Here is a 23,398-nt window from a genome sequence, read left to right on the forward strand (position 1 = left end):
CAGGGGACTTATCTATTTTCACCTTTTCCAGGATTTCCAACACCTCTTCTCTACATACATCAAAGCCATCCATTCTACTTATTTGTTCCTCAGTATTCTCATCGACAACAATGCCCTGTTCCTGAGTGAATACTGAAGAAAAGTATTCATTCAGTGTCTCCCCAATCTCTTCCGCCTCCACACGCAACTTCCCACTACTATCCTTGACTGGACCTATTCCTACCCTAGTCATTCTTTTATTCCTAACATACCTATAGAAAGCCTTAGGGTTTTCCCTAATCCTATCTACTAAGGACCTTTCATGTCCCCTCCTTGCTGCTTTTAGCTCTCTCTTCAGGTCCTTCCTGGCTACCCTATAACTCTCAATCGCCCCAATTGAACCTTCACGTCTCATCTTGAGATAGGCCGCCCTCTTCCATTTAACAAGGGATTCCAATTCCTTATTAAACCACGGCTCCCTCGCACGACCCTTTCCTTCCTGCCTGACAGGTACATAATTATCAAGGACACTCAATAGTTGCCCCTTGAACAAGTTCCACATATCATTTACACTCTTGCCTTGGAGTCTACTTTTCCAAGCCACACATCCTAAGTCATGCCTTACCGCATCATAATTTCCCTTACCCCAGCTATAATTCTTGCCCTGTAGTACACACTTATCCCTCTCCATCACGAGTGTAAAAATCACCGAATTATGGTCACTATCCCCAAAGTGCTCACCTACCTCTAATTCTAACACCTGGCCTGGTTCGTTACCCAGAACCAAATCCAGTATGGCCTCACCTCTTGTTGGCCTGTCTACATATTGTGTCAGGAAACTCTCCTGCACACATTGAACAAACACTGACCCATCTAACGAACTTGAGCTATAGCTTTCCCAATCAATATCAGGAAAGTTAAAGTCCCCCATAACAACTATCCTATTACTGTCACTCATCTCCTGAATCACCTTCCCAATCCTTTCTTCAATGATTCTAGGACTATTAGGAGGCCTGTAAAAGACTCCTAACAGGGTGACCTCACCTTTCCTATTCCTAACCTCAGCCCAAACTACCTCAGATGGCAAGTCCTCATCCATCGTCCTTTCCACCGCTGTAATACTATCTTTGACAAGCAATGCCACACCTCCCCCTCTTTTACCCCCACCTCTGACCCTACTAAAACATTTAAATCCCGGAACCTGCAACAACCAATCCTGTCTAAGTTTGCAGGTGACACCAAAATTGGAGGTGTAGTGGACAGCGAAAAGGGTTACCTCAAAGTATATCGAGATCTTCATCAGACCTGCCAATGGGTTGAGGAGTGGCAGATGGTACTTAATTCAAATAAATATGGGGTGCTGCATTTGGAAAGGAAAATCAGGGCAGGACCTATGCACTTAAATGGTAAGGTCCTGGGAAGTGTTGCTTAATAAAGAGACACTGGAGTGTAGGTTCATAGTTCCTTGAAATAGAGTATCAGGTCGATAGGATAGTGAAGGTGGTGTTCAGTATGCTTTCTTTTATTGGTCACAGCATTGACTATAGGAGTTGGGATGTCATGTTGTGGCTGTACAGGACATTGCTAAGGCCACTTTTGGATTAGTGTGTGCAATTCAGATCTCCCTCCTAAAGGAAGGATGCTGTGAAACTTGAAATGGTTCACAAAAGATTTATAAAGATGTTGCCAGAGTTGGAGGGTTTGAGCTATAGGAATAGGCTGGGGCTGTTTTCCGTGGAGTGTCGAAGGCTAAAGGGTGACCTTAGAGAAGTTTATAAAATCATGAAGGGCATAGATAGGGCAAATAGATAAAACTAGAGGGCATAGGTTTAGGGTGAGAGAAGGGAAAGATTTAAAAAGGTCCTAAGGGGCAACTTATTCATACAAAGGGTGCTGCGTGTATGGAATGAGCTGCCAGAGAAAGTGGAAGCGGCTGGTACAATTGCAACATTTTAAAGGTATCTGTATGGGTACATGAAAGGAAGGATTTAAGAGGGATATGGGCCCAGTGCTTACAAATGGGACAAGGTTAATTTAGGTTATCTGGTTGGCATGGATGAGTTGGATCGAAGGGTTTGTTTCCGTGCTGTACATCTCTATGACTGGTTGGTAGACCTATGTGGATTATGTGCAGCCTCAATTGAAACCCTACAATGTCACACTTGACAGGTGTCAAGGAAGCTTCAAAGAGAACAACTCAAGAAGGAAAAGGAATTGTAACCTGAAATCTGAGCGTTATCTCTGAGTTTCAACATGATAGAGAGGGTAATATTGGTGCGAGACATGTTTGCATGTTTCCCTTTGAAAAATACACAAAAAACAAGGGTTAAGAGCCACTTTCAACTCTGGTCTAGGCATGCTATTGGGCGAAGGTGTGCATGTGGCTGCCACAACCGGGAAAACTCCAAGTTATCCTTGCATTGCAGTTAAAAAAAAAATAAGTTTCACTGTGTTTGCTGGAAGCTTGGCAGTCAAAAGGAAATAGGACAAAGGCTTGCAGCTGAGCTGCAAAGACAAGAATCTCAAAATGAATGGTTTCCTACCTCACTTCTGTGCCAACCCTTGCTTCATTCAGTGTAAAGGCTGCAATGACCTACTTTGTATAGTACTCAGAAACCAGCCTGTATATCTTTTTGTTAGGAATTGCCTCATCTCTCGTCTACATGCGTGTATTCCTCTGTTATTTCTTCCTGGGTTTACTAACTAATAATCTCCTTCTTTCGTTAATTCTTGAAAGCCTGTTTAAATTGGCTCCTTTTAAAAGGGTAAATTCAAATGATCTGGGAGAAACGCATGATTAAAGAAGGAATTCTTTCTAAATTAACTGTGCTGGGAAAAACTGTAGGCAGGTTGTGGGGGTTGTTTGAATAAAGAAAGGGAGCCCGTTCATCCCTCTTCACCTGAGAGCTTGATAATTTGCAGTATTGGGTCTGCATGATACATTGGGAAACCTTGCCTGGGGATTGGTTTCAACAAATGATAATTTTACAAAATGATGAAACATTTCAGAATAATCAATAATATTACTCTGAATAATAAGACCATAAGACACAGGAGCGGAAGTAAGGCCATTCAGCCCAAGGAATCCACTCTGCCCTTTAATCATAGCTGATGGGCATTTCAACTCCACTTATCCACACTCTCCCTGTAGCCCTTAATTCCTTGTGAGAACAAGAATTTATCAATCTCTGCCTTTAAAACATTTAACATCCCGGCCTCCACTGCACTTTGTGGCAATAAATTCCACAGACCCACCAGTCTCTGGCTGAAGAAATGTCTCCTCATTTCCATCCTAAATTGACCCCCTCTAATTCAAAGGCTATGCCCACAGGTCCTAGTCTCCCCACCTAACGGAAACAACTTCCCAGCATCCACCCTTTCTAAGCCATGCATTATCTTATAAGTTTCTATTAGATCTCCCCTCAACCTTATAAACTCTTAATGAATACATTCCCAGGATCCTCAGCTGTTCATCATATGTTAGGCCTACCATTCCAGGGACCAGCCATTTGAATCTCTGCTGGACACGCTCCAGTGACAATATGTCCTTCCTGAGTGTTGGGCCCAAAGTTGGACATAGTATTCTAAATAAAGTCTCGGAGGCATATCGCTGCTTTTATATTCCAACTCTCTTGAGATAAACAATGTTACATTTGTTTTCTTAATCACAGACTCAACGTGCAAGTTAACCTTTAGAGAATCCTGGACCAGCACTCTCAGATCCCTTTGTACTTTGACTTTATGAACTTTCTCACCGTTTAGAAAATAGTCCATGCCTATATTCTTTTTTCCAAAGTACAAGCCCTTGCGTTTGCTCATGTTGAATTCCAGCCATTTCCTGGACCACTCTCCTAAACTGTGTAAATCTTTCTGCAGCCTCCCCACCTCCTTCGAATTACCTGCCTGTCCATCTAACTTCGTATTATCGGCGAACTTCGTCAGAATGCCTCCAGTCCCTTCATCCTGATCATTAAAATATAAAGTGAACAGCTGCGGTCCCAACACTGAACCCTGTGGGACCCCACTTGTCACCAGCTGCCATTCTGTAAAAGAACCTTTATCCCAACTCTCTGCCTTCTGTCAGACAGCCAATCCCCAATCCATGCCAGTAGCTCACCTGGAACACCAGGAGCCCTCACCTTAGTCAGCAGTCTCCCGTGAGGCACTTTATCAAAGGCCTTTTGGAAATCTAGGTAGATAATATGCACTGGGTTTCCCTGGTCTAACCTACTTGTTACCTCTTCAAAGAATTCTAACAGGTTTGTCAGGCATGACCTCCCATTAACTAAATGCTGACTTGTTCTAATCCTACCCTGCACTTCCAAGAATTTAGAAATCTCATCCCTAACGATGGATTCTAGAATTTTACTAACAACCAAGGTTAGGCTAATCAGCCTATAATTTTCCATCTTTTGTCTTGATCCTTTCTTGAACAACTCCGCCCCCTGACTCTCCTTAATTGTTGGGATATTACTCATATCTTCCACTGTGAAGACTGGCACAAAGTACTTACTAAGTTCTTCCGCTATTTCCTTATCTCCCATCACTAGCTTTCCAGCAACAATTTGGAGCGGCCCAATGTCTACTTTTGCCTCTCGTTTGTTTCTTATCTATTCAAAGAAACTTTTACAGTCATTTCTAAAATTACTGGCTAGCCTACCTTCATATTTGATGCCCTCCTTCCTTATTTCTCTCTTTGTTGTCCGTTGTTTGTTTTTGTAGTCTTCCTCGATCAGACCTAGAAACTCCTGACCTTGTTGCTCTACTGTCTTCCCCACTAGGTTCTGCTTCCAGTTGATCTTCGATAGTTCCTCTCTCTCTCTCTCTCATGCCCCTGTAATTACCTTTATTTAACTGTAACACCATTACGTCAGATTTTGCCTTCTTTCTTTCAAACTGCAGACTGAACTCTACTATAGTATGATCACTGCTTCTTAAGTGTTCCTTTACTTTAAGATCTTTTATTAAGTTTGGCTCATTACATAGCATTAAGTCCAGAATAGCCTGCTCCCTTGTGGGCTCCAACACAAGCTGTTCCAAAAAGCCATCCTGTAAGCATTCCACAAATGCCCTTTCTTTGGATCCACCGCAACATTATTCTGCCAGTCCATCTGCATATTGAAGTCCCCCACGATCACCGTGACCGTGCATTTCTCACATGCCTCATCTATTTCCTGGTCCTGACCACAGCTGGAAGGTCTGCACATAACTCCCATTATGGTTTTTTTTGCCTTTGTGGCTTCTCAACTCCACCCACACAGACTCCACATCATCTGACCCTATGTCATTCAGTGCCATAGATTTAATTTCATTTTTAACTAACAAGGCAACTAACAATCTGCCCACCTTCATGTCTTTTCGATAAGTTGTAAATGCTTTTATGTTTAACTGCCAGTCCTGAACCCCTGCAACCACGTCTCGGTGATGCCTACTACATCATAATTATTCACGATGATTTGTGCTGTTAATTCATCTGCTTTGTTATGAATACTACGAGCATTCAGGTAAAGTGCCTTAATGATAACTTTCTTATTATTAGAGATATTTGAAATCATAAGATGCCCTAAGTTATCCTTCCTTTTTGCTGCATTCCTAGTCAACCTCAAGCTTAAACCCACCTGCACACATGCTAGCCTGCTGCTTATCTTTCTACTTAACTCCATACTCCAATACTTTCGCTTTCCCTTTCATCCGACTCAGAATTTAAAATCCTATTGACCCTATTTATCCTTTTCGCTGGAACACTGGTTCCAGATCTGTTCAGGTGGAGACCATCCCAACGGTACAGATTCCCCCAGTTCCAAAACTGATGCCAATGCCCCATGAAATGAATCCCTCTTTCCCACACCAATCCCTTAGCTCCGTATTTACTTCCCAAACTTTCTTATCCCTACGCCAATTGGCACATGGCTTGGGCAGTAATCCGGAGATTATGACGCTTGAGGACCTGTACTTCAATTTCCTTCCTAGTGCTTGATAATCCCCAAACAGGCCCTCCTTCCTAGCCTTGCCTATGTTGTTAGTCCCAACATGAGCCACATCAACTGGATCTTCCCCCTCCCGTTCCAATATCCTTTCAAGTTGGTCGAAGATGTCCTGCATTCTGGCACTGGACAGGCAACACACCATTCTGGACTCCCGATCCGGCTTGCATAGGATACTATCTGTCCTGCTAATTATAGAATCCCCTGTAACTACTTGTCTCTTTGCTCCCCCCCCTCTTGAATGGCCTTCTGCATCATGGTGCCAGCTGGCTTATCCTGTCCACAGCCCTTTCCCTCATCCATACAGGGTGCAAGAATCTCATACCTGTTGGACAATGTAAAGGGCTGAGGCTCCTCCACTCCTGAACTCAGAATCCCCCTAGCTGCTTCACTGACAGTCACACCCTGTTGTCCCTGAACCCTTACTGAATTTGAATTACTTAATTGACTAGGTGTGACTACCTCCTGAAACAAAGCGTCCAGTTAACTCTTTCCCTCACGGACATGCCGCAGTGTTTGAAACTCAGATTCCAGATCATCAATTCTGATTGAGTGTTCTTCCAGCAACCAACACACGGTGCAGATGTTCTGCATTGTGAACTACTGTTCACAATGGAATCAGCCAACTCCCACATTGTATGGCTACAGCACATCACCAGTCCAGCCATAATTTAACTAACTTTTACAATTTATGTATTAAATAATTTCTAGTACTTCTCTGTTACGGTTTCATTCAATTAACCAATTAAACTTCTAATCACACGATACATAAGAAATATAAATTGAAAAGCCTTACCATAACAACACATGAGAGTCCCTCATGGTTAGAGCTCCCGCTCTTCCTGCTGCTGGAACAGAACTTCTTTTGAAAATTTAAAGCGGTGATTCACCTTCCCTGTAGGCCGCCTGATCAATACTCCCACTCTTCCTGCTGCAAGTCTGTGGACTCTTATTTAGGAGGAGGGTGGGTGGGAAGCCCTACTGTGTAGGACCTGGAACTTACAACACACCTACTTCAATAACAATCACTTGCCTTCCCAAACAGCCTCCCTGCTCCGACCTCACTTCCACCCAGCTCCCGCTGTTCTCTGCTGTAAAAATCTATAATAGTCTTCTTTGAACACCAATTTTAAGAAAAAAAAACACAAAATTCAAAGCAAACCTTGTAGTGCTTGCTCACATTCTGGCCCACGGTGTGTGCTGCAGTACTCTCCGGACGATCAATGCAGAAAACAATCTGAAAAAGGCAGATTTAATACAAATACAAATACAGATTTACTACAGCAAGTTTATCACTAGCTCCAGTACACACCTCTAATACCATCCTGATAGACTTCAATATTAACATTTACTGCTAAAGGAATGGAATATAAAAGTATGGACATATTGCTGCAATGGTGAGATCACATCTGGAGGACTGCATACAGTTTTGGTCCACTTACGTTAGGAAGGATGTCATTGCATTAGAAGCAGTTTAGAGAAGGTTTACAAGATTAACTCCAGAGATGAAAGGCTGGTCATATGGAATATCGTTTGAGCAGTTGAGGCCTATGCTCCATGGTTTTTAGAAGAATGACAGGAGATCTAACTGGGGTATATAGGTGCTAAAGGGTATTAACAAAGTAGACACAGAATGGATGGTTCCCCTTGTGGGGCAACGTAGAACAAGAGGTCATAGTTTTACTCTAAGGGGTGGCAGATTTAAAACTGAGCTGAGAACAATCTCTCAAAAGGCTTGCAAATGTAGAGAATTCATCACCCCAGTGTGCAGTGGATGTCATGACACTGAATAAATTGGAGATAAAATAGATTTTTAATCAGTAATGGATTAAAGAGTTAATGGGTTTCAGGACTGGGCAGAACAGTACAGTTGAGACCTTCATCATATTAACTGGAGCAGTAGGTTCAAGGGGCTGAACTGCCTGCTCCTAGTTCTTGTGTTCTTTTTCACCTGTTGTATGGAAATCTACAATAATTCCGGACCAAATACTTTGACAATCATCTAACTTTAAGCTTGAGCAACCTGCATCTTTACTTTTGAAAGTGCTTATTCTGTGCAGGTCTAACTCTGCAGCAGTAGCGGATGTGCTTTTGGGAGCTCAGCTTTCTGCTATGCTGCTGAATTAGTTCCAATTTGTTCCTGCTCTAGTATCTGCCCCTTGCTCCTGAATGATTTCTGATTTTCTATTAGCTATTTGCTTCCCATGACTGAAGATTTCATTCCGCCATCAAGACTCCTCATTCATCGTTTTCTGTATGACTCAATTTCTGTGACTGACACCATACTGTATGATCTGCACACGCATTAGCAGTTGTCAATATATCTTTCACTGGACACATCATATGAATTCTTCGTAACAATGAACAATTTCGCTACATCAGACTTGCCAGATTTTAAAAGCCTTAAGCAACCTTCAAGTCTACTTTGCAAAGGAAAATAAAAGTTTCATTTTACAATTGTCACTTCCCTTTTTATACACACGCTCCACTTAATTGATGACATTACCATTCAAGGCACAAATCAACACTATGTACTGCCTTTGCCTTCTTTTAAGGGCCATGTAAAACATTGCGTCCATTATTACAAGAAATATTCTTCACGACTAAAAAGGGAATTGTGACAATATTTGGGGTGACCATTTTCCCTCTCTTCTCCATCCAAAGCGAGAAAGGTAACAGGAAATTACACTTGCAGAGAGCAAGTTAAACAGAGAATCTGTAGTTACTCTTAACAATGCAAAACCTTGGCCACAACAAACAGACAGGAATGGGTCACACCCATGACAATTCCAATTATACATTCAAATTGTTCCATTAATTTCAAGGTCACACATCAGCTGACAGGAATCTTTGTAGTTTGTACAAAGATGTGGCGGTTCAATAATACAACCAACTATTCCACACAACAGCCAGTTATATTGTTGAAAAGCCATATTCTTGTACAAAGGTTTTGAGCTCTGCGGAGTAACTACAGGTTGTCAGTTTAATTTGTCCTCTGGATGCCATTTCTTGTTGCTGTTCTTGTGTACCTTGGTTTGTGCCTACTATCTCAAATCCTCTTTTTGAATAGTGGATTGTTTCAACATTGCAATTAAGATTTACTCTGCTTTTTCCTCAAGCAGCAGAGATTTGGGAGCTCTGCTGCCAAATTGGAAGTTTACAGATAACGGAATTGGAATTAGTCTGCACAAAGCTAGAGGGGAGGATTTCAGCAACTGAGGGGCTGAGGCAGGGCCAAAATAACAGGTAGTACAGAGAATGCGCTTGCTGTGGAAGGTAAGGCCATAAATTGAACTTGGTGTCAGATTGGATGACGAGTTTGCAAATAAAGCTTTGACCTCACTCAGTGACCAGGGAGAAAGCCATTGTTTGGCACTGCTCCCACAACAAACACAGAATTCATTCAGCACAAGGTTATGAGGGAAGGGCCTGTGGGGTCAGGCGAGAATGCTGAGGAAGGGAATTCATAGGGAATACTGCCACCCAGTGGACGACAACAAATAGATTCACAGTAACATCTGGGAGGTGCACTGTCACATTATCTTAGGAACTCTGAAAACACATCACTTCTGCTATGCAAAAGACTGTGCAAATCTCTCTCAGAGATACAAACCTGGGGGTGTGCATCACTATGCTGCAGACTATATCCCATTTTCTATAATTAGCATCTTTTTGTAGTTATTTTAATCAACCTGTTCAGACAGAGTAGAGACACTACTATCATGGCACAATACTGCCAGCATCCTTTGTATATTTAGTTCATATTGGAAGCAAGCACAATCACATATTTTGCAATAAATACGAATCAATTCTAAAGAGGAGCCAATTCTTTAGATCATGTTATTAAAGCGAAAGATGCAATTTCATTCAAAACCACACGGCGCTCTAAAAACACTGCAAAGTTAACAAGAACATTACAATTTACTAAAGACCATCTTACCTCAAGAATATCGGCTACCTTTTGTAATCCATTTGTATTGGTGAATATTCCACTGCCTATGCACAGATGAGTAAAGAGTTTAGTTGAATTTCAAGCTCTAATAACTTAACAATTTTTGGTGGGGATGCAGAGATATGGCAATAAAACCTTAAAGCAACACTGTTAGCAGATAAACTAGTCATAGCCAATGAACAATGAAAACTCAGTTAACATCATTGAGTTGATGTGATTTATTGTCACATGTACCTAAGTAGAGTGTGAAAAGCTTTGTTTACGAGCAGTACAGGCATGGTAAGCAAGGACATACAGATGATAGGGTGACATAAAAAACTTAGAGGCATCCAGATTACGTCACACAGGACATGCACTGGACAAGATCAACTTTAGAAAGATTAGCATTATTTGAAGTTAGAGAGTTGTGGCTTTCCATTTCAGAACTGTATACCGGAGATGAGAGTTGATGCAGATGAGGCAGTAGCAAGAGGTAGACCAGCTAGTGGGAAGGATTTTCCTGGCAAGGAACCAAGGTATCAGTTAAAGTTTGTTTGCTTTAACGCAAGGAGTATCAAGAATAAAAGTGAACTTAGAGCATGGATCAGTACCTGGTGCTATGATGTTGTGGCCATAACAGAGACATGGGTTTCTCAGGGGCAGGAATGGTTGCTGGATGTTCCAGGGTTTAGAGCATTTAAAAAGAATAGGGAGGAGGGAAAAAAAGAGGAGGGGGTGTAGCACTTCTCATCAGAGAGGGTATCACAGCTACAGAAGCTTCCATTGTCGAGGAAGATCTGCCTACCGAGTCAGTATGGGTGGAAATTAGGAACAGCAAGGGTGCAGTCACCTCGTTAGGGGTTTACTACATGCCCCCCAATAGCAGCAGGGAGATGGAAGAAAGCATAGCTCGGCAGATTTTGGAAAAGTGTGGACGTAGTAGGGTTGTTGTAATGGGTGACTTTAACTTTCCCAATATTGATTGGAACCTCCTTCGAGCAGAAGATTTGAATGGAGCTGTTTTTGTAAGGTGTGTTCAGGAGGGTTTCCTAACTCAGTACGTTGACAGGCCGACGAGGGGAGAGGCCATTCTAGACTTGGTGCTCGGCAATGAGCCGGGGCAGGTATCAGATCTTGTGGTGGGAGAGCATTTTGGTGATAGTGACCACAACTGCCTCACATTCTACATAGCTATGGAGGAGGAGAGGATTAGACAAAATGGGAGGATATTTAATTGGGGAAGAGGAAACTATGATGCGATCAGACATGAGTTAGGAAGCATGGATTGGGAGCAATTGTTCCATGGTAAAGGCACTATAGACATGTGGAGACTGTTTAAGGAACAGTTGTTGCAAGTGATGAATAAATATGTCCCTCTGAGACAGGCAAGAAGTGGCAAGATGAAGGACCCTTGGATGACGAGAGCAGTGGAGCTTCTTGTCAAAAGGAAAAAGGTAGCTTACGTAAGGTGGAGGAAGCTAGGGTCAAGCTCAGCTCTACAGGATTACAGGCAGGCAAGGAAGGAGCTTAAAAATGGTCTGAGGAGAGCCAGGAGGGGACACGAGAAAGGCTTGGCAGAACGGATTAGGGAGAACACAAAGGCATTTTACACTTATGTGAGGAATAAGAGAATGGTCAAAGGAAGAGTAGGCCCGATCAGGAATAGCATAGGGAATTTGTGTGTGGAGTCTGAGGAAATAGGGGAAGCCCTAAATGAGTTTTTTGCTTCTGTCTTTACGAAAGAAACGAACTTATAGTGAATGAAATCTTTGAAGAGCAGGTGTGCATGCTGAAATGGATAGAGATAGAGGAAGCTGATGTGCTGAAAATTTTGTCAAACATTAAGATTGACAAGTCTCCAGGCCCAGACCAGATTTGTCCTCGGCTGCTTTGGGAAACGAGAAATGCAATTGCTTCGTCACTTGCGAAGATCTTTTCATCCTCGCTCTCCACTAGAGTCGTACCTGAGGATTGGAGAGAGGCAAATGTAATTCCTCTCTTCAAGAAAGGAAATAGGGAAATCCCCGGCAATTACAGACCAGTAAGTCTCACGTCTGTCGTCTGCAAGGTGTTAGAAAGGATTTTGAGGGATAGGATTTATGACCATCTGGAAGAGCAAGGCTTGAATAAATGCAGTCAACACGGCTTTGTGAGGGGCAGGTCATGCCTCACAAACCTTATCGAGTTCTTTGAGGATGGGACTCGAAACGTTGTTGAGGGTCAAGCTGTGGATGTGGTGCATATGGACTTTAGCAAGGCATTTGATAAAGTTCCCCATGGTAGGCTCATTCAGAAGGTCAGGAGGAATGGGATTCAGGGGAACACAGCTGTCTGGATACAGAATTGGCTGGCCAACAGAAGACAGCGAGTGGTAGTAGAAGGAAAATATTCTGCCTGGAAGTCTGTGGTGAGTGGTGTTCCACAGGGCTCTGTCCTTGGGCCTCTACTGTTTGTAAATTTTATTAATGACTTGGATGAGGGGATTGAAGGATGGGTCAGCAAGTTTGCAGATGACACAAAGGTTGGAGGTGTCGTTGACAGTATAGAGGGCTGTTGTAGGCTGCAGCGGGACATCGACAGGATGCAGAGATGGGCTGAGAGGTGGCAGATGGAGTTCAACCTGGATAAATGCGAGGTGATGCATTTTGGAAGGTCAAATTTGAAAGCTGAGTACAGGATTAAGGATAGGATTCTTGGTAGTGTGGAGGAACAGAGGGATCTTGTGATGCAGGTACATAGATCCCTTAAAATGGCCATCCAAGTGGACAGGGTTGTTAAGAAAGCGTATGGTGTTTTGGCTTTCATTAACAGGGGGATTGAGTTTAAGAGTCATGAGGTCTTGTTGCAGCTTTATAAAACTTTGGTTAGACCGCACTTGGAATACTGCGTCCAGTTCTGGTCACCCAATTATAAGAAAGATGTGGATGCTTTGGAGCGGGTTCAGAGGAGGTTTACCAGGATGCTGCCTGGACTGGAGGGCTTATCTTATGAGGAGAGGTTGACTGAGCTCGGACATTTTTCATTGGAGAAAAGGAGGAGAAGAGGGGACCTAATTGAGGTATACAAGGTAATGAGAGGCATAGATAGAGTCGATAGCCAGAGACTATTTCCCAGGGCAGAAATGACTAACACGAGGGGTCATAGTTTTAAGCTGGTTGGAGGAAAGTATAGAGGGGATGTCAAAGGCGGGTTCTTTACACAGAGTTGTGAGAGCATGGAATGCATGGCCAGCAGCAGTTGCGGAGGCAAGGTCATTGGGGATATTTAAGAGACTCCTCGACATACATATGGTCACAGAAATTTGAGGGTGCATACATGAGGATCAGTGGTCGGCACAACATCGTGGGCTGAAGGGCCTGTTCTGTGCTGTACTGTTCTATGTTCTAACTGCATATTCCTGTGTTAAGATAATTCACAAGAACACACATTTTCATCATCCAAGCTGAGCAAAATACACCTGTTCACACATACATAACTGAAACATTGAAGAATATAACGAATTAAAATGTATACAAGGACCTCCTGCATGAATTCATTTTAATTATTAATCCAAGTCATTTCTCATGCTGCTATTTCCAAAGATATCTGAAGTCCGCATCTTCCCCCTCTGATTTTCAAATCTTGTTACTCGTGAGTTCACTCCTTTGAGCCAAAATGAGCCAATATTTTTGGTAGCTTTAACACACCACACAGCAAAAACATTATGGTAAAATTATATAATTTCAGTGTTTTGCTGGATGGACCCAATAAATGATAGATTGACAGTCGCAAGGAAAGATCCAAAATTTTGTATACTTACAAGTGATGCAAGTAATTGAAAAGACACAATATATCAAATACTTACGCTCTGACAAAGCACTGATGATCTGTTGCAATGCTTCTAAAATTGCAAACTTGTTTTGGAAAGTAATTTGGGCTTGTGCAAACAATTCAAAGATGAAGCTGGAATTGAAGATCATAGTATATTATTAAGAGGAAAACAAATAGCAACTGCCAGAAAACTAGGAAATGCCTTCAAATAAAAACTGGACATATTGCAAATACCAGGTAGGTCAGGCAGTACAGAAAGAATGGCAAGGAGTTTTATGTTAATATTTATGTACCATACCAGTATCTTCTTTACTTTGCTTAAACTTGCTGTGGAGAGAAGTTGTTTCACATCATTGACCTTCCACCCTTAGGTCTTCAACCTTCTTTCCATCAGATGTGTCCTGACCTACAGAGTGCTTCCAGCACATTCTGCTATTATTTCATACTTGCAGAATCTGCAGTATGTCTGCTTTCAATATTAGGAAATGCGTTAATCTTTAATTAAAATAAACCATGAGTTAACAACAATAAACAAATTACATTAGTGCAACTTTCTGCCAGAGATTAAATTATTGTATATAATTATCAGATAAGACTGCATTCATGAGCCCCACAGGGAAGGGCATCCAGCTGCACATCTGGACAACCATTCACCATTTGCCGAAACCCAGGACTAGATCATTGCAATAAAGGGGCAAGTGCTTACATCGATAAAGGCACTTTCTGGGCACGTGTCCCTCAGAGAGCTTCTGGTACAGCATCTTGCTTCTCTGTCAAGATGGCTGGTCATTTGAGCCAAGGAGTTCAAAAATAAATACTTCATTCCTTTTGGCACCCACTTCTAAGCTCAGTTACAAGGAAGGTCAAACTGGTATAATTTCATACAAATACATCCCACCAATCCGGTTTCCCTGAAATATGGTTATACCAGAGTCAAGCACAGGAGTTTCCCAACAAAGCACAGCCACAAGGTCAAGACATTTTTGTTACTTTCAGAGTTTGAGAATGAAGAACAATCAGTTGTTATGGCAAATAGCATATTTGTATTTAAGGAGAAATTAGGTTTTAAAAAAAAAGAAAGAGAACATCTGTTCATAGGGTGCACATGAAGCAAGTTTAAGCAAAGAAAAAATGATATTGGTGTGGTACATAAATATAACAAAACTCCTTGCCATTCTTTATGTACTGTAACTTAGTAACTAGTCCAGCAATAATATTAAACATATTAAATGTTCTCAAAGCAGAGGATAGAGTACTGCAGAAAATAATGTTGCCATCAAGGTGCCCAAGAGAAATTAGCAAGTGAGAATTTGAAAATTGCAATGACTTAATTGATTGAATGAACATTTCACATTAAGAAGGTAAAGTAAAGGCAGTATAGTCCAGACAATTTTGGGCTGCTCCTGGAGAGAGCAAGAGCGAGAGACGATTGGTGTTGGTTTAACCTGAGAAGCACCACACCTCAGGCAAGGGTGAGACCGAAAAGGAGGACCTTCACAGTAACCTCAGCCCATGCAGAAATTAAACCCATGCTAATGGTATCACTCCGCATCACAAACCAGCTCACTCCCTTTTTACATTTCACATCAATTAAAACAATACCATATACCTCTAAGAGTGATGTAGAGTCCTAGGCCCAACCATCTTCAACTATTTAATCATTGTTAAAAATCACACAACACCGGGTTATATAATCCAACAGATTCATGTGGACTATAACTTGGTGCTATGTGATTTTTAAACTTTGTCCACCCCTGTCCAACACCAGCACCTAACATCTTGTTTCATCAATTACCTTCTTTCCATTGTAAAGCTAGAAGTAGGGATGCTTGCGAATAAAGTTCAACAATCACCCATCATTTGTGATTCCACAGATACTGAAGCAGTCCCTGTCCATATGAAGCCAAGTCTGGAGAATATGTGACAGGTACATTCATGCCACAAAAATGATGGACAATGACTATCTCCATCGAGAGAAGATCTGTCTCCTCTTGCTATTCAATGATATTATCATCACTAAGTCCTTCACTACCAACATCTTGTGGGCTCTATTGACCAGAATCCTCATTAAACCAACTACATAAATTGAGTCGAAAAGTGCGGCACTGACAAAACACAGCTGGTAACACCCAAGGAGTAGGAGAGTCGACGTTTTAGGCATAAGCCCTTCAGCATCGCACATTCCAGATGAAGGGTTTATGCCCGAAACATCAAGTCTCCTGCTCCTCGGATGCTGCTTGACCTGCTGTGCTTTTCCAGTGCCACCTTTTCAACTCTGAGTATCCAGCATCTACACTCCTCACTTTCTCTAACTATGTAAATACTCTGGCAAGAAGAATAGGTTGGAGCCTGGAAATGTTATGATCAAGGACTTGCCTCCTAACAGTCTCCAACACTGAGACACAGAATGGCTGCAGTGTGTGCCAATGACGAGATGCATTGCAACAATTCGCCAAACTTCTTTCAACAGGATCTTCCAATTACAAACCATTTAGATGAACTAGGGCAGCAAACATACAGAAACACCAGCTTCTACAAGATCCCCTCTAGCCACATGCTATCCTTGGAACTATATCACTGTTCTTTCACAGTTATTCAATTACCTCCCTGAGAGAAGTAGCTTACCTACAACAGAACAGCCACATTTGATGGTGGCAGTTCAGCAACACCTTATTGAGGTCAATTAGGGTTAGACATTTGGCCTTACTAACAATACTCAGATCCCATGAGGAAACAAAAACTCTTCTGGGAGCAAATAATTTATGCAGAATGTTTGAAATCAAAATAAAGTCCTTCAATATATGCCATCAGCATAGACTCTAAACAACTTTGGAAACCACTATATTCAATTTCTGTCATTGATTCCTGCTGAGTCAGCAATCAGCAACTTGCATGAAAGCAATTGATGACCTCCTTAAATAGCAGTGACAGAGGAGGGGATGGGGGCCCTTTCTTCTTTTCAGCTTATGTTCAGTTGTGCAAGATTTTTTAAAAAAGGAGCATTAGGCTCCTAAATAGCAGGACTAATTACAAATCTAATGTTATACACTGATTAATGTCATGATAAAAACTAAGAAATAGGAGTAGGCAGCCATCTGGCCTGTTGTTGAATCTGCTCTGCTCTTCAATAAGATCATGGTTGATCTTTTCGTGAACTCAGTTCCATGTACATGCCCATTCACTATAAACCTTAATTCTTTGAACGTTCAAAATTCTATCTTTGCCTTAAAGACATTCAATGCGGTAGCCTCAATTGCTTCACTGGGTAGGAAATTACATCGATTTACCTTTGAGTGAAGAAGTTTCTCCTCAGCTCAGTCCCAAATCTGCTTCCCCCTGTATTTTGAGGCTATATCCCCTAGTTCTAGTCTCACCCGCCAGTAGAAACAATTGATCTGCCTACTCTGCACATGCTCACATACTAACCACATTGGCTGCAGTTATCTCTTCACCAGAAATACCAATTTGGAGACAGAAGAGTACTCACAGCATTAAAAGTGACACTGGATATCAGATTCATTGACTGAACAGATTATAAATAGAATTTGGTGATGCCAGCTGAGAGTTGTTTAGAACCAGGAACCATCAGGTAAGACAGCTGATGGTATAGCAACACTGTAGGAAAATGCAATGTTCTGAATACTTCTAGTTTACATCTGTCGTTTTTAAATTCTCCATCTGGTGTGTACCAAAGGTGTGCCTGAAAATATAGCTAATTGTTGACTGCAGATTTATCTGAATGGAGATATCAAATTCTCATTTCAAACTGATAAAATATCACATTGTTTCTAAGCTTTTCTGATTAAAAGCAATTGTAAGATTCTAGATGAGAAAGGCTTGTTATTATAATGGTACAGAATATAACTATTTTCTTCCCTACAGTTGTTATTGTTAAAAGGCCCAGAGGACGATGCACTGCTGCAGAGAGGTCATTTATACAGACATTAATGACCATTGTGTGGAAAATATACCCAACAGAAGCAGAGGCCAACGACGAGTAAAGGCCAGCTGGAGCTCAGTGTTACATTCTGCAAATATACTTGGGGTGTTTATGATTTTTCAATTATACAGAAGCTGTACATTTCTACATTAATTAACAGGCATGCCCAATCCCAGAGAACATCAAGCCTCTGAAAGAGGGTAATGCTGGCTGTGGCGAACCCAGATTCACTGAGAGCTAGATCTGTTTCCAGCAAATTACCTAACTTAAAAGTTAAGATACCACAGCAATTCAGGGCGAAAGTGGTGACCTGGGGTTTAGGTGGTTGCCTAAGGGATTGAAGGTGCAATTTTCCATATTTTCTTTAATTGGTTTGGATTTTTCATTTTTTTCTTCAGTTGCTCTGGGACTTGTTTATTGCATGCTTTACAAGGCAGTGTAGTTCTGAGTGACAGGCTGAATGAGCAGCAAGTCTTTTCACATCAGTGATTGTTTGTAGATTTGTTGTAAAAAAAAACTAGCCTCTTTAAAAAAGTTGGTGAACAACTTGATTCCAGATCCTTTCTAAAATTTAAAGCAATTTGAGACTGTTCCCTATTGATTACATAGTCACAACATCCCACATGACCACATGAGATTGAAAAAGTACCTCTCAAGCAACCACCAAATACAAGTAGTACTGGCACTTAAAGTAAATAATGTACTTGTTCCAAGTAAACCTCACTCAGAGTAATGCATCGTTGGTATTACACCAATGCATTACATCAAATGAGAGACTACAGTCTTCATCAGACCTTGTGTCTTTCGCATATGGGATTGGGGAACACATAACTTGCAGATCAGAATGGAACAGAGCTGGAACTGAAGTAGTTTAAGCTGGAAGAGCACCCAACCAAACAGACAACAGGATGGGAACGCAGCTTAGAACGGCTGCAGGTTTCTCAGGCGTGACCTGCACATTCATGGTTCTGAATTCAATAGCCACCAATACCCTTCTATGATGACTTGCATGTCATTTTACAAGATTTGTAAAATGGAAATGATTTGTAGTGTCAGTAAGAGATATCAAATTAACCTTTGTGGACAGATCGCTGCAAATGGGGAAGAAATATGCACAATACATTCTTCCATTTTGTTTTAATCCTTTCATGGGTGAGCATGTCATTGGCTAGGTCAGCATTTACTCCCTAATTGTCCCTGGGAAGATGGTAACGAACTGCCTTCTTGGACTGCTGTCCTTGGGATGTCAGTACACACACACACTGTGTTGTTTGGAAGGCAGCTCCAAGATTTTAACCCAACAACAGTGAGGAACAGCACAATGATTCAAAGTCTGGAGGGTGTATGACTTAGGGAGGAAGTTTTTGCCAAGGTGTAGGCAGTGCTCCCACGGACCTACTGCCCTGCCCTTTCATGGAGGGGAGATCATGGGTTTGGAAAGTGCTGTCAAAAGACCCTGGGTGAATTGCTGCAATGCATTTTGGAGATGGTACACATGGTTGCCACCCTGCATTGGTGCCAAGGGAGCAAATGTTGAAGGTGGCAAATGGGGTGCCAAATCAAGCCTTGTACTAATTGGTGTAGGTGCAGCCTATTTGCTGCAGCTTAAAAATAGAGCACTGCATAATGTTGTAAGTTAAGCAGATTGTACCAGTGCTTCATAAATAATAATGCCAACTATTTCCCACTGCTCCATACTAATATTCACTGGTGCTCCAAAGCAGTGCCAAGATTGCCATCTTTTGTCCAAACTAAAAGCAGAAAAGGTCTCTGGCAACAAAGATAATTACCATTGGAAAACATTAATATGACAGAGTTATTGACTTGATCCTCACAATACAATTCTGCCTATCTCCAGTTGATCTACCTTTACGTATAGTGAATGTGGCATTAATCATGAATACAGAAATTGCAGTACCAGGCAGACAAGAAGTATTAGAACAGCAACCTATATAGACTTTAGACCCAAAATCTTCTGGCATTTCACATCAAGTCAAAGCGATCAGGGGACCCCATTTTATACTTCCATTTATACACCATTATACTTTTAGAATCTACGAACTGCATCATCTTTGTTGGAACACTAATTAGTGATTGAAAACTGAAAGCAATACGAAATTATTAAAAATAGAGGAGCTAAAAGCCATTCTTACCTTCCTGGTTTGGTGACACCACTTCCATTCGGTAATAACTCAATCGCATCTATTGCATTTTCTAAATCAAGTAGAATTTCTTTCAAGGATAAAACATACAAAAAATAAAAAATGCATCAGTACTGGCAGAAGAAAAATGCTTATTTTAACGCCACATTGTCAGCCCAACAGCTAATCTTAAATTGGAAAACAATTTTCAGCAAAAATAGAATTATTTAACACGTGCTGTCCAATCATGGTATCACATTTAACATGAGAGGTATTCTCCAGTAACAGGATGCTGCCATCAAGTCAAAGATAGTCTTGAGAGTATGGTGCTGAGAAAGCACAGCAAGACAGGCAGCATCTGAGGAACAGGAGAATCGACGTTCAGGCATAAGCTCTTCATCGAGACTGAAGTCCTCAGTTTCTACCAGAAAGATAGTCTGCCAATCACATGATTGGTCATTCAAATTAATGTAGTAACTTGGCTTTGAGTGAGCAATTTTACCATCATTTAGTATTTCTCCCTTCATGCAAGGAATAAAGCAAGTAGGAGAAAGTGAGGACTGCAGATGCTGGAGATCAGAGTGTGGTGCTGGAAAAGCACAGGTCATCACATCCGAGGCACAGGAGAATTGTTGTTTCAGGCATAAGCCCTTAAGAAAATAGAAGAAATAAGTAGAAGAATTGTACTCCAGCACAGAGCAGGTAGCTACATGTATTAATCTGTAAACGGAACATGTTCATGCACCATACCATTTTCAATTAACTTAATGCTTGGGGAACAAATATTTCCTGGGTACACTCCTCATGGCAATTCCTTGACTAACCAAAGTCAACTTGCTTTGTTTGAATTTAGACAAAAGCTTGTAGTGAACCGTCCTCTAGTGCATTTGCGGTGGCAACAGCACCACCAAATAAAGTCCTCACGCCAACTAGTCAGTACCCTCTTCTCATACATTATGAACTGTTCAATGCTCACAGGCTTGGTATTTTTGCTGTCACAACATGTTCAACATGAAAATATTCAATAGCCTGTTGCTTTTTGCAGCAAGTTCCATCTATCCAATGACTATTTAAATACATTCCTCAATGCTTATTGTTTCAGATACTTTTGATCTATTCTACTAAATCTTACTCTTGTTCAACCCTCTCCACAAAGAATATTGTGATGCTCCTGACATTAAACTACATATTTCCATCTATGAAGTAGATGGACCTAACCAGTATTTATGCTCATCTTGTCCCAGCAGCCTATGGAACATTTGACATGGAAATGATTAAATTGACAAAATAATTTTAGAACCTCCAAATCAACTTACTTTTTACTTTAGCCAGATCACTCAAGTCCATTTTCAGCCCTGAAATTAAAAAAATACACACATTGCAGTGTCATCTTTTCCTGTGCATAAATGTCAAGTTACTGAAAGGTTAGGATTTCATTGTTGAAAGAAAATTCCCTCATCGGACTGTGATTCCAGTAAACTAGCAAGCTACTTTGTTTAGAACAAAACGCAGAACCATACTAGCTACAACAGAGCACAAATCTCCTAACCTGTAAACAGCGTTTGAAAAGGAGTTTAAAACTGGATTCATGTTTAAACTTCTTCAAAAGAGTTTGCCACTTTGTGAAAGGTAGTCTTTATATTCTATAGTGTTTTGGTCACATATCTAAACAGATGTGGCAAGAATTAAAAATACAAGAATTTTGATGTCCCTTTGAACACACCTTTGCTTTAATTTTAAGTTAGAGGGATCTTAAATCTCATTCAGCTTGGACAGATTTGCTTTCAAGTTGTTTAATCTTCTACCTCATCAGTTCAGTAGCGTTTTGGGGAAACCTCGCCTTCTCTCAAACTGAAGGCTGCTCCCGTACCCATTCTTCCAACTTGTGATCTACCACAGGACACACTGCAACCCATGGTGTCCTCAGCCACCAGATCACTCACTGGAGCTGGCACACAGCCCTAGCCATGCTGCAGTTGCCCCTGATAGCATCCTCTGAAAGGCTTTATTTGGAGAGGCAAGGACTGATTAGGGACAGTCAACATGGCTGTGTGTGTGGAAAATCATGTCTCACCAACTTAATTGATTTTTTTTTGAAGAAGTAATGAAGAAGATTTCCAAGGGCAGAGTGGTGGACGTGATCTATATGAGCTTCAGGAAGGCATTTGACAAGGTTCCTCATGATAGGCTGGTTAGCAAGGCTAGATCTCACAGAATACAAGGACAACTAGCCAATTGGATACAGGACTGGCTCGAAAGTAGAAGACAGAGCAGGGTGGTAAAGCTTTACTTTTCAGACTGGAGGCCTGTGACCAATGGAGTGCCACAAGAAACGGTATCGGGTCTACTGCTTTTCACTATCTATACAAATGATTTGGATGTGAACATAAGAGGTATGGTTAGTAAGTTTGTAGAAGACACCAAAACTGGAGATGTAGTGGACAGCAAAGGAGGTTATCTCAGAGTGCAACAGGGTCTTGGGCCAATGAGTGGCTGATGGAGCTTAATTTAGCTAAGTGTGAAGTGCTGTATTTTATAAAGACAAATCAGAGCAGGGCTTATACATGTAATGGTAAGGTGCTGGGAAGTGTTTCTGAACAAAGAGACCTCTGAGTGCAGTTTCATGGCTCCTTGAAAGTAGAGTTGCAGGTAGACAGGATAATGAAGGTGGTATTTGGTATGCTTTCCTTTATTGGTCAGAGTATTGAGTATAGGAATTGAGAGGTCATGTTGCAGCTGTACAGGAAATTGGTTAGGCCACTTTTGGAATATTGTGTGCAATTCTGGTCTCCTTCCTATTGGAAGGATGTTGTGAAACTTGAAAGGGTTCAGAAAAGCTTTACAAGGATGTTGCCAGGGTTGGAGAGTTTGAGCTATAGGGACAGGCTGAATAGACTGGGGCTGTTTTCCCTAGAGCATTGAAGGCTAAGGGGTGACTGTATAGAGGTTTATAAAATCATGAGATGAGGGGAGAGGGTAAACAGACTAATATATTTTCCTTGGGGCGGGGGAAGTCCAGAACTAGACAGCATAGGTTTAGGGTGAGACGGGAAAGATTTAAAAAGGGACCTAAGGCCAACTTTTTCACGCAGAGGGTGCTGCATGTTGGAATGAGCGGCCAGAGGAAGTGGTGGAGGCTGGATGGGTACATAAATAGGAAGGGTTTAAGAGGTATATGTGCCAAGTGCTAGCAAATGGGACTAGAATAGTTGACGTATTTGGTTGGCATGGACAATTTGGACTGAAGGGCCTGTTTCTGTGCTGTATATCTCCATGACTCTATGACCTGCTGGGCACAACAATGCGCCACACCTCGCAACCACTGTGCCCTGGCTCCAAGTCCCTGACCAGCGAGATGGTGGCATGGGATAGGTCTCTGCATCCAACCTTGACTTGTACCAGCTGGCAGCCCAGAGACTGATAAACAAAAGCTCCCCCTCCCACCAGTGGAGACCCCAGCAGTGGCACCTCCAATGCCACTCTCGGAGAATACAATACAGAAAGTTCTCCAAGTAGAAAGTTGCATTTTAAAATATAAAAGAAAAATGCATTTTACTTTAAGATTATTTCATGTATCAGTGCAGAAATTCAGCTAGTCTACAGGATCTAACAC

The 23,398-nt window shown here is 41.6% G+C and overlaps 1 protein-coding gene across 5 annotated transcripts in view; it reads right to left on the reverse strand.

Annotated features, from left to right (window-relative positions):
* rtel1 (regulator of telomere elongation helicase 1) overlaps positions 1-23,398 on the reverse strand; it is a 159,888-nt gene that overhangs the window by 91,207 nt on the left and 45,283 nt on the right. For all 5 annotated transcript variants that reach the window (XM_043710325.2, XM_043710324.2, XM_043710323.2 and 2 more), the window contains 5 exons: positions 21,102-21,140; positions 19,798-19,876; positions 13,739-13,836; positions 9,904-9,959; positions 7,126-7,200 (listed from right to left, as the gene is read on the reverse strand). In XM_043710325.2, the coding sequence (XP_043566260.2) occupies positions 7,126-7,200; positions 9,904-9,959; positions 13,739-13,836; positions 19,798-19,876; positions 21,102-21,140 (347 nt within the window). The remainder of the gene's footprint in view (positions 1-7,125; positions 7,201-9,903; positions 9,960-13,738; positions 13,837-19,797; positions 19,877-21,101; positions 21,141-23,398) is intronic.

Source organism: Chiloscyllium plagiosum, unplaced genomic scaffold (genome assembly GCF_037043375.1).
Source record: "Chiloscyllium plagiosum isolate Xiang-an unplaced genomic scaffold, Cpla_swu_hap1 HiC_scaffold_15, whole genome shotgun sequence".
NCBI classification, from domain to species: Eukaryota; Metazoa; Chordata; class Chondrichthyes; order Orectolobiformes; family Hemiscylliidae; genus Chiloscyllium; species Chiloscyllium plagiosum.